Source organism: Lampris incognitus, chromosome 10 (genome assembly GCF_029633865.1).
Source record: "Lampris incognitus isolate fLamInc1 chromosome 10, fLamInc1.hap2, whole genome shotgun sequence".
NCBI lineage: Eukaryota > Metazoa > Chordata > Actinopteri > Lampriformes > Lampridae > Lampris > Lampris incognitus.
In genome coordinates this window covers 17,824,563-17,836,800 of record NC_079220.1, presented here as the reverse complement: position 1 = coordinate 17,836,800, position 12,238 = coordinate 17,824,563, and the positions used below count along the sequence as shown (strand labels likewise).

At 43.0% G+C, this 12,238-nt stretch overlaps 1 protein-coding gene across 1 annotated transcript in view; it reads right to left on the bottom strand.

The window, feature by feature from the left end:
- Nucleotides 1-12,238, bottom strand: part of smg1 (SMG1 nonsense mediated mRNA decay associated PI3K related kinase) — an 81,497-nt gene that overhangs the window by 49,676 nt on the left and 19,583 nt on the right. Inside the window, exons 7-14 of the mRNA XM_056287794.1 lie at nucleotides 5,864-5,989; nucleotides 5,578-5,650; nucleotides 5,258-5,355; nucleotides 4,494-4,667; nucleotides 4,108-4,329; nucleotides 2,848-2,949; nucleotides 1,044-1,340; nucleotides 167-297 (exon numbers count right to left, since the gene is read on the bottom strand). Coding sequence (XP_056143769.1) covers nucleotides 167-297; nucleotides 1,044-1,340; nucleotides 2,848-2,949; nucleotides 4,108-4,329; nucleotides 4,494-4,667; nucleotides 5,258-5,355; nucleotides 5,578-5,650; nucleotides 5,864-5,989 — 1,223 coding nt within the window. The remainder of the gene's footprint in view (nucleotides 1-166; nucleotides 298-1,043; nucleotides 1,341-2,847; nucleotides 2,950-4,107; nucleotides 4,330-4,493; nucleotides 4,668-5,257; nucleotides 5,356-5,577; nucleotides 5,651-5,863; nucleotides 5,990-12,238) is intronic.

Here is a 12,238-nt window from a genome sequence, read left to right as displayed (position 1 = left end):
ATCATGAAGTTAGGTAGAGGACTGACAACGTACCTCTGTGCCAATTTTCATGGCATTGCAGAAAGGGTCATTCAAAATAAAAACAGATATTGTGTGGCCTGCTAAACACATCAATGGTATAAATTTTGACTCATTTTGGATAATTCAGTGTGTGCGGGGAAGTTACCTTGTACAGTGGGAGTAAAGAGTATAGAGCACAGCGTACTGGACGGCAGGATGGTAGATAGCCAGCTCAGAGTGAACCACCATCAGGTTCTGACTGAGCAGGGCAAACACCGTGGGAGACAGGGCCCACATCTAAACAAGAGGTAGAATGTCAAGACACTAGCCAATTAGATTAGTTTGGGCTTCACTTGAATATGCATAGCAAAGAAAAAAGTAAACAGAAAAATCTGCTTCTAAGGAGTCTTATGGAAACCAAGGGGTAAAACTAGCTTCAAGCTCAACTGTGAACTTTTTACACAGAGAATACCAACTATGCCAAAAAGCCTTAAGTTTCTCAAAGGTAGAATCCTGAAGATTTACAAGCAGAAAATATCCTTTTTGATACTTTCTATCACTGGTGGTGTATTTCTATCGCTGGTGGGGTATTTCAAGACAACAGTTAAAAAAAAAAAAAAAAATCCAAATCATGAGTGTTTTAAGAGTTGCAAATTTTGATGGTTACTGTCAGTGTGGCTAACAAGAAAGTATGTCAGACAAATCTTGCAGAAGACCTTCACCAACAGATACTCGGCAGATACAGCTAATACTCAGGCTGATCCAAATGGTTTTTTTTCTCCTAATTCAGCTGTGGGGAAGGTGCTGATACAACAGCACTGGCGACTTTCATTTCAAATAAATCTCTGGGATTTAAGAGTGGCAACACCAGTGTGTTTACCAGTATCACCAGAGGTGTTGGTAAGTTTAAAAAAAAAAAAAAAACATATCTGAAGGAAGAAAATTCTAATATGGGGGAAAAATACAAAAGACTAAAGATATGTCTATTAAATGAATTATTCTTTTCATCTTCATAAGATGGAAAAAGTGAAATAGTTTCTCACCCCAATGAGAGAGTTCTTAGTGTTGCCAATGGTGGTGAGGGCACTGAGGTTAAAAATGAGAATGAACTGGGCCCGCTCTGGGGGCAGGGTTAGAGAGGCAAAGGCAGGGTGCCGGATTTCAGGGCAGGGGCAGACTGAGGTCTGGTTTGGACCCGTGCTGTTGAGTTCTAGGGGCACCATAAGGCTCGAGAGAGCACAGGACATCTCTCCCAGCACCAACTTGTAGGCTGCCTCCAGGGTGGGGATGTTCTTAAGGCTTAGGAGGGCCTGATAGACGCCATGAGTGGCTGACATCACCTGGTGCACAGAAAAAAAGGAAAAAAAATACTTTTTTACAATACTGAGAAATCAAATACTTCAAGTAGAACGTGTTCTGAACATACATTTACTTCTCACTTTTTTTTTTTGGGATTTTCTCCCCAATTGTACCTGGCCAATTACCCCACTGAGCTCTCCCGGTTGCTGCTCCACCGCCTCTGCCGATCCAGGGAGGGCTGCAGACTACCACATGCCTCCTTCGATACATGTGGAGTCACCAGCCGCTTCTTTTCACCTGACAGTGAGGCATTTCGCCAGGGGGACATAGCACGTGGGAGGATCACGCTATTCTACCGTTACCCCTCCTCCCTGAACAGGCACCCCGACCAACCAGAGGAGGCGCTAGTGCAACGACCAGGACACATACTCACATCCGGCTTTCCACCCACAGACACGGCCAATTGTGTCTATAGGGACGCCCGACCAAGCCGGAAATAACATGGGGACTCAAACTGCCGATCCCCGTGTTGGTAGGCAATGCTACACGGATGCCCATTTACTTCTCACTTAAAACAAGAAAGGCCAAATATAGAACCACTGAATTCGAATGGTACAGCATTATATTTGAGTGATGACTGAAGCCAGATGACAAAGACAATATATGGAGAAATTCAAATTTTAAGTTTCAGTAATAATTGGGAAGTGCTTTTCACTACTCTAGAGCAGTGGTCCCCAACCACCGAGCCGCGAGGAAACGATATGATTCGGGAGGGTTAATTTAAAAAAATGTGAATAATAAACATATAACATTATAGGCTATTTGTGCAGTAATTACATTTAAATGGCATGGTCTGTCTGTGCTGCACCTGTCCTCACCATTCCCCGTCATGCCCACAAACAGGATGAGGATACTGATGTTGAACTTGCGTAACGCAACGCACGCGAGGTCGTCACCCACTTACCTACTCCATGTGGGTGTTGCAACTAGCTAGCTATCATGACTAAAAAACAAATGTCACTTGAGTTTCCCCGGAAGAGGTACGCGAAATAAAAGATCTAAGACAATGATAACGCTGAGACAGCAGAGGCCGAGACTGCAAAAAAAAAGAAAAAAGAAAGAAAGACAGAAAGTTTCTTTCCAAAGGAAATACGAAGAGTCGTACCTAAAACATGGCTTTACTGCGACCGATGACTCGCATGTCATGACCGTCTTGTTGCAGAGAAACAAGCCCAGGGCTCCCATTTATTCAGTGATATTGGTGAGTTGCAATGTTTTTAATGTCATGTGAGGAAAATATGCGCTGTGTTTAATATCCAAAGGTTACTTAAATGCCGGCCAGTCCGCAAGGATATTGTCAATATTAAACTGGTCCACTGTGCAAAAAAGGTTGGGGACCCTGCTGTAGCAGTGCCGTGAAACACAATAAACACCTGCAGAGGAAACTGTCCTGTTACCGACTTTACACATTTTTGTCAAGCAACACACCCGCATGCACGCACGCACGCGCACACACACACACACACACACACACACACACACACACACCTCTTTTTCCTGGTGGAAGCGGAGCTCCAATAGTTGCGAGCTGGGTGCCAGTAGTTTCTCCACAAAATATGCAGGCAGCTTTGTGTTGATCTGGTCCACAATCTAAAATACATCACCATTAGCACATCGGCAAGTCACTCCCGCTAACATTTGGTTTGTTTTGGCAAACACCTAAAAAAACTCATTCAACCTGCATATGGCCGTTTCATTTGAATTTGAGCTATTAAGCTGTTAATAAGCTGTCAATGTCTTATTTTTCTATGTCGATAGAAAAAATGCCAAATTTAGCCATCCGTGTATTGATTGGGTGCACACCAGGTCCACAAAAGAAAGCCTTCCCTTAATGTGTTGCTATTTTTGAGTGTAATGTCCTAGGTAACTTACTAGAGTAGCTGGACTAGCTAGCTAAACATTGAGATCAACACTTAAAACTAACATTAGCTTAACATTAACATTAGCTAACAAGCTTGCTAAAGTTAGCCTGTTAGACCAACATGACTGATTATTCATGTTATCACTATTATTGCAAAATAATCAATTACAACTTGAAAATTGCTTGCAGAACCCTAATATTCAACCCTGTATCCAGCATAAACTGCAGGAGAAACTTCTAAAAAATGAACAGGGTGACTGATCTTCAACCATGCAAGCAAGCACAATGTGTACATTTTCTCTTGTGCTTCTAAATGGTTACATGCATGTTTGTCCCTGTCTCATGCTTGTCTTTCAAGTAAAAACAGACCTAAGAAACAAATTGAAAGGAGAGCACCTGGCTGCTAGCCTGAGAATTTCTATTAATGGACCTGCACCCGAGGTATCACAGACAGGCTTTAGAAGTTTGTTTTGAAAAACCAAGAAAGAACGTGTTCTGATGAAGAATGCCAAAGTTGCAAGAGCTAGGGCAATTAGTATGTTTGCCCATTTTCTGTATATTATGTTATTGTAATTTCTGATATGCAAATAGTTTCTATTATTTTGATATACATGTAGTTATCTACACACACATATAGTCCAGTCATTCATAAACCTTTTCTTTACTTGTCTGAATTACAATTCAACACATAAAACAAGAAAACTGTGACATGGAGATAGTCCATTATGAAGACTTTTTTCCCTCCCAGCAAGCCAGAAAAACATTATGCCTCTTAATTCCCGATTTTCAACATCAATAAACACCAAGTCCAAAACATTAACTGAAAAGGGCAGGAATCTAGCCATTTTCCATGAGAAACAAATGGAAGATGCGTGTGAGAATCTTACCAGGGTTAGTAGGCTGAGAACAGCCAGACTGTAATCGGAACCACAGGCTCTGCAGCAGTCCAGCTGGTCTAGCCCATAAGCTAAAATGGCCTCCATTAGCTGGGCAGAGGGTTCCAGGCTCATCAGCAACACACTAACACACTCGTTGCCCGCTGTAAGCACTGCTTCTGAGAATAGTACCTGCTTGGCTGTGGTCACACACACCAGGACCCGGTTTAGGACCTGGGCAGGGAGAGAGGAAGCAGTGGGTGGAAAAAAATGATTAAAAACTGGGAACAGGTACAGTGTACAAAACAGTTACCAATTTTGCTTTAGACTACCATAACACACCACCACAATGTTTCAATGTGGTTTGTTTAAACTCAAAGAATCTCTGTTGCCCTTACATCTGTCACATAGGCCTCTGTGATAGGGGGGCCCCTAATTGGGTTGAAGCGCTCTCCAATGCTGCGAACCACAGTACTGAAGACCCGTAGCAATGCTGCCAGTTTGGGCAATGATACCATGGGCGGAGGAATGTCTTCGTCAAGGATCTCCCCTGACCCTACGTGACTCAGGTCCTGAAAGGTAGATGTCAAATAAAGAAAACCACTGCACTAAAGATTGCCACAACTGCTGGACAAGAGAAAGGCTGCATCAGGTACAGAATTCTCCCAATGTTAAAGGCTCTATACAAAGCGCCACAAGTAACATGTCCTAAAAATCAACTGAAACAAAATCAAAGTCAATTCACTTTCTGCCTTTTTCCAATTACTTGGATGGAAAAAAACTGGTTCAATCTCTATTATTTTAGTCCAGAGCTTAAGATGTCAGGTCCAAAGTCTCTAGGAAATGGACGAGAGTTTGGTTTTAGCAGTTCAGTTAGAGATGATTATACAGTACATCAGAGAGGTTAAAGCCGTGATACTCATGTACCATGGAGAGCCATATGCAGTTTTTTCCCCAACCAAACACTGCACCATCTGATTTCACTAATTAGTCCTCCCTGTCTGCATGAAGGTGTGTTGATTAGTGAAATCAGCAGATGTATTGGTGTGTTGACAAGAAAACATGCACGCATATGGCTCTCCTTGGCACATGAGCGAGTATCACTGAGTGAAAGGATGGCCCATAATTCATGTGATTCATGACAGTCAAGTGATTATTTTACCTCTGCATAGGCTTCCATATCCTCCAGGAACTGTCCAAGCAAGGTGGTGGAGAAGGTCAAGTCTGCCACCCAGAACTGCTCCAAACTCTGCAGCCACCCTGGAGGATAGAGTTAAAGCGACAAACACCATGGTACTGTGCCATCGTGGTGAATTCCAAGGCTAAGGCACCTGAAATGAGCTTGTGTCAATGTGACTTTAAAGATGGCTCATGATCTATGCTAAAAGTCATAACATCCCCCTATTCCAAGCTTCCCTATTTAAAGAAAAATGCCCAGAAACTGTGGGTTTTTAGGGGGTAAAAATTAGAAATCAGTCTAACCTGAGACTTGAAGAGTTAGTGACTGCCTCTGTGTGTGATCAATGTGCCATCCAACCAAGATATCCACTGTGTCCTACAATGGCAAAATAAGTTATTCTGTGAGTGGAGGGTACAACATTTTGTTGAACAAGGACTTAAAAAAAGTGAATACACAATTGTACACATACACAAAAAATACCAGATGGCACACTTCACACATCATTAAATGTCCCTTGTTCTATAATCTAAGGGCAAGTGTACATTTAAAACTTAGAAACAATACCACTGATCTGGCCATGCGACTCACCCGGAAGTTGGTGCTGAAGACATGTGGATAGCAGCGGGCCACCTGCAGAATACACTTAACACTCTGACACAGCAATTCTGGGGTGTCCAAGTTCTCCAAGATGGACTGCAGGCTGCTCATCACCAGCTGAAACATAACGCCCACAAGGTCAGTCACTGTACTCGCAACAGGCAGACAACACAGGGGGTGTGGATGCCACCTCTAGAAAGTAACAGCCACCTCTGCCAAACTGTATAGAGCGAAAGATGTCTTGTTTTGCCAAGCTGTTTTCAATAATACCCTTTTTTATCCCAAATTTCTACAGAACTGCCAAAATAAGCCCAATACCAACCATAGCACAAGGATTATCAGGCAAAGACAATTTACCAGCATTTCAATAACATTAATTTCAAGTCCAAACAAAACCAGTTCATACTTTTAAAACTCCACTGGTTAACAACACAAGACTGTTAGGACTGCTGCTAATGCAATATGCCGACTTTTTAGTTAAATAAGTAGTCTGTCCGGCTTTTTTTTATTTCAAATTTACTTGATTTTGATATACTTTTGAGCAACAGGCTGGTACAGAAACTCTGGATAGGTAGAGCCAAGTTTGTTAAAGGAGGATGATATGATACATAGGACTGAGGATGTCAAAATCAAATCTGAGCCAGTTGGCAAATGACAACACCGGCCAATAGGCCAAACCAATAAAATAAGGGTTACAGCAGTAGCACTGAGGTCAAACAACTTATCTTGTCACACGAAAGGTTTTTTTTTTTTTACATGCGCTTTGAATGCCGCTTGTTCATTAACTGAATACTCGTATCAGCAAAACTTTGATTAGTTTATTTAACCGGGGCCATGTACAACACAACTGTTGGGCCAGAGTTAGCTGTGGAAGCTAATTTACATCTGCGGTCCCTAGGAAGACGCAATGAACCAAAAAAGACCTTATTAGGAGAACCAATTCGAAATACAATACATACAAAATATCTTTGAATAATGTCAAGGTCTAAATATATTTTTAATGTCATCCCATATTAAAACAAGCTATCCCTTGCAATACACTAATGACTTGTGCACTTTCACTCAGTTGTTGTGCTTGACCAAAAGGACTGTTGTGTATATATTAATGTTAAAGTGGTGGGTGACTGAGCTCAAATCTGTGTTTTTGGATACCCATACCCCAGGAAAACATATCAGTAACCACCCAGCCAATTCTGTATGATTAAAAATGTTGCAAAGTATATAAAACAAAGCTTCAAAAACGCGTAAAAATCTGCAGTGTCCACTCGTTTCAGACTCTGGGGGCATGGCACCGAAAGGAAGACGGCGACGTCACCAAGGAAGCCGGCCAAAAAAAAAAATCAAGAAAGGAAAATGGGAAAAATACCCAAAAACGGTCCAACTCCGCAAATCAGTTCTATACATGGTTCAAAACATTTTAACATGTCAACAGCAATACATCTCCCACATTTATAAAGTATTTTGAAGCAGATCTGTCAATTTGGTTACCCTGCTCTTTAACACTAGTCTGCCCTGCTCTTAAAAGAGAAACTCAATTTCATTATTGTGACTGTACACTGGCATCAGAAATTATTCAGACTCAGTCACTTTTTGCACACAGTGTTTAGACTTAACTTTAAAATGGATACTACTACTTTTGGCTGCTCCCGTTAGGGGTCGCCACAGCGGATCATCCGTTTCCATTTCTTGTCTTCTGCGTCTTCCTCTGTCACACCAGCCACCTGCATGTCTTCCCTCACCACATCCATAAACCTCCTCTTTGGCCTTCCTCTTTTCCTCTTCCCTGGCAGCTCCATATTCAGCATGCTTCTCCCAATATACTCAGCATCTCTCCTCCACACATGTCCAAGCCATCTAAATCTTGCCTCTCTTGCTTTGTCTCCAAACCGTCCAACCTGAGCGGTCCCTCTAATATAATCGCTCCTAATCCTGTCCTTCTTCGTTACTCCCAGTGAAAATCTTAGCATCTTCAACTCTGCCACCTCCAGCTCCGCCTCCTGTCTTTTCGTCAGTGCCACTGTCTCCAAACCATATAACATAGCTGGTCTCACAACCATCTTGTAAACTTTCCCTTTAACTCTTGCTGGTACCCTTCTGTCGCAAATCACTCCTGATACACTTCTCCACCCACTCCAACCTGCCTGCACTCTCTTCTTCACCTCTCTCCTGCACTCCCCGTTACTTTGGACAGTTGACCCCAAGTATTTAAACTCAAATGCCTTTGTCACCTCCACTCCTTGCATCCTGACCATGCCACTGTCCTCCCTCTCATTCACGCATAGGTATTCCGTCTTGCTCCTACTGACTTTCATTCCTCTTCTCTCCAGTGCATACCTCCACCTCTCCAGGCTCTCCTCAACCTGCACCCTACTCTCGCTACAGATCACAATGTCATCCGCGAACATCATCGTCCATGGAGACTCCTACCTGATCTTGTCCGTCAACCTGTCCATCACCATTGCAAACAAGAAAGGGCTCAGAGCTGATCCTTGATGTAATCCCACCTCCACCTTGAACCCATCTGTCATTCCAACCGCACACCTCACCATTGTCACACTTCCCTCATACGTATCCTGCACCACTCCTACATACTTCTCTACTCCTGACTTCCTCATACAATACCACACCTCCTCTCTCGGCACTCTGTCATAAGCTTTCTCTAAATCTACAAAGACACAATGCAACTCTTTCTGGCCTTCTCTATACTTCTCAATCAACATTCTCAAAGCAAACATCGCATCTGTGGTGCTCTTTTGTGGCATGAACCCATACTGCTGCTCGCTGATCATCACCTCTCCTCTTAACCTAGCTTCTATTACTCTTTCCAAAATCTTCATGCTGTGGTGATCAACTTTATACCTCTGTAGTTGTTACAGTTCTGCACATCGCCCTTGTTCTTGAAAATCGGTACCAGTATGCTTCTTCTCCACTCCTCAGGCATCCTCTCACTTTCCAGGATTGTGTTAAACAATCTAGTTAAAAACTCCAATGCCATCTCTCCTAAACATCTCCATGCCTCCACAGGTATGTAGTTTTGAATTTTAATACATTTTCAAAAATTTCTAAAAACAAGATTCCACTGTTAGGTTATTAAGTATGGACTGATGGGCAAAAATGGTAATTTTATCCATTTAAAATTAAATCTACAACAAAATAGTGTTCAAAAAGTGAAGGGGTCTGAATATTTTCTGAAGCCACTGTATATCAATCTTGAATGTTACCTGAATTTAAAAGCAAAAAAAAAGAAAGTCAAATGCACCCAATATTAACTGGGAAAATTACCTTTTTTTGCTTAAAATCAAGTTCTGACTAGACTGTCATCCCTAAAATACCCAAAATTAATTGAGAATGCTGCAGTTTGAGATCCAACCCTGTCTCTCATCCTGTTGCTCCAAATCATGTCACCTCTTCAGTGTACGACTCGTACAAACTAGGGGTGTGTCAGTGTACACGTGTACACGGAAATGAAACCACAACTGTTTAATAAAAATCCCTAACCGATAAACAAAGGTTTTTTAAAAATTTTTTTAATACAATGCCTGATAACATCATCATTCTTTGCTGCGTGACAATTGCGAGCGCAATTGAAGCATGGGATGGCGGCTAGTAAAAATCTGCGAAGCCCCATGTGGGAGCTTTTTGAAAAGAACGGAGAAGGAAATTAAGTAAAATGCAGCATTTGTCAGACAGAACTGGCTTACAGTGGGAGTACCGGGTCCATGGTCAACCACATCAGACTAAAACACCCGAGTGAGAAGTCACGGACAACAACAGACGATGCTAGCTTTCGCGAGGTGCTGTGACAAGGCGCGGGGCGAAAAGATTACCAACTTCATACTCGAAATGGTTGCCCTTGACATGCAGCTCTTGTCCATCGTCGAAGATGTGGGGTTTAAGAGGCTAGTGGAGTAGCTTCAACCAGGTTACTCTATGCCCTCTAGGAAGACCATCACCACCAGGGTGGGAAAGATGTACCAGGATTGTGGATCTAAAATCAAGCGCCAGCTACTGCACACGCCTCATGTAGCACTAACGACCGACTGCTGGACCTCGCTGAACACGATGTCATATATGACTGTGACCTGTCATTTTATCGCTGAGGAATGGGAAATGCAGTCATGTGTACTAGCCACACAGAACATGGAAGAGAGCCACACGGCAGACTACATCGAGAAGGAGCTAAACACCATTGTGGTGGAGTGGATGCTCAAGAGTGCCCGGGTAAACGTGTGCGTCCACAATACCGCAGCCAATATTATCAAGGCTAATCAGGCATGTGACTGGGAGTCCGTGAGCTGCGGTGCACATACCATTAAGCTGGCCATAAACGACGGGTTCAAAGCTGTCCCGTGCCTGGAGAGAATCGTCGCAGCATGCAGTAGGCTGGTTGCTCACTTCAATCACAGCACCAAAGCGATGCTTGCTCTCCATGTGAAGCAGGAGCAGATGGCCCTCCCACATCATACACTTACACAGTGCTGCAAGACCCAATGGAATTCGGTATATCTCATGTTTGCACAGCTGCTCGAGCAAAGGTGGGCGGTCACCGCTGTGCTCTCAGACCGGTCTGCCACCAAAGCGGGGGATGCTCGCAACCTGGAGCTGAGGGATGACTACTGGAGAATCATGGAGGAGATGGATCCAGTCCTTAAGTCGTTGGATATGGCCACCACCATGATCTGCAGTGAGGAGGCCGTGTCACTTTCAGTGGTCTACCCTATGGTGTGCGGCCTGATGAATGACCACCTGCAGCCAATGGATGGTGATCGCACGGTCACGACTTTTGTCAACACTGTGCGAGGGTCACTGGCTACCAGGTTTCTCCTGTGGGACATTGAAACTGCATCCAAGCCTGCTATTGTGGTTGCAGTCCTTGACCCCCGACACAAGAAGCTGAGGTTTCTGTCAAGCAACGTGAAAGCTGCGGCAAAAACCCACATGGAGGCTCTTTTTGAAGAAGAGAGGGAAAAGACAGGAGCAGAACCCGATTCACGCGAACAAGAAGATGGAGAACCAAATGCAAAGAAACCAAGTGACATGTCCTTTCTCTTGGGTGCGTCCTACACGGAAGAGGAGAGCACAGAATCCGAATTGGAGAGGTACTTCTCCCTACCGGCCAGTAACCTTGATGTAAACCCCCTTCCATGGTGGAAGGCCCATTAAGGAGAATACCCGATCATGTCAAATCTAGCTAGGTTTCTCTGCATACCAGCCACATCGGTGCTGTCAGAGAGAGTCTTCTCCGCGGCAGGCTGACTTGTGACAAGACTACGGTCCAGGCTTCTACCAGAGAACGTCAACATGCTCATATTTCTAAACCAAAACCTTCCCAGGTAATTATCAGTTTAACTTTGGGGTAAATGGCCTGAGTTAGTTAGCCAGTGTTTGGCTGCTTAGATAACTATTGGCTAGCTTAATCGATAAATAGCCATTCAATTCCATATTGACATAATCAGAGTGAATGAACTTTGAGTGAACTTTGCATTCAGTGATTTTGTACATAATGGCTAATGTCATTCTTGGTCATGTTATTCTGTTTCCAGCTGCCAACGCAACACGGATGTGTAATGTGAAAGGGAAGAAGTCGAGAAGAGACCAAGCACTACATTCAAGACTGCACGCTGTCTCCTCGCCTCATCTGTCCTCAGCTCTTAGTTTTCTCTATATTTTTGGTGTTGCAAATTTGAAATGTTATGAGATGCGAGGACTTCAATTTGGAATGCAGACACCTAAGGATGTGTTATGTTATGTTTACAGTGAAACAGAAGAATGCGATTTTGATTAGGCTATGGTCAGAAATGTTTAGGCTGTTATAGCCTACCTTTTTTGTTTTATAACACAGACACTGAGACGTGAGGATGACATGTTTGGTGAAAAACTTTAAACATAAGGAAGATATTCGCAAGTTTGCTTATCCATGTGTAAACAACCGTTATTGAACTATTAAAAGCTATTCATTTTTTCATAGTTTTAGCTCACCTGGTCTCCGTGTGTAAAAATGCTTACCATTTAACAGGCTAATCAAATGTCGATCAGAATATGAATAATGATGTCACATTATTGTATAGCCTAAAGCACAACAGGGGTTGTCAATGTCAACAAGGACTATTTTCAACATGAATGAATAAATAACCACAAAAGACATACCATTACGGATTCATTGTAGCCTACAAAGACACTGAAGTTCGAGGTTGGATTAGAAAGCTTCTCAGCGGGATCTAATCGCACCGAAGGGCTTCGCGGAAGCAGTAAGCTCCCAAAAAAAAAAAAAAAAAAAACCCCAGCAAGTTTCTAAAGCATACTCATCCAGAGATATTCGATCTTTTGTAAATGGTGTAGCCTAGTTGTGTCATACGACATTGGCGA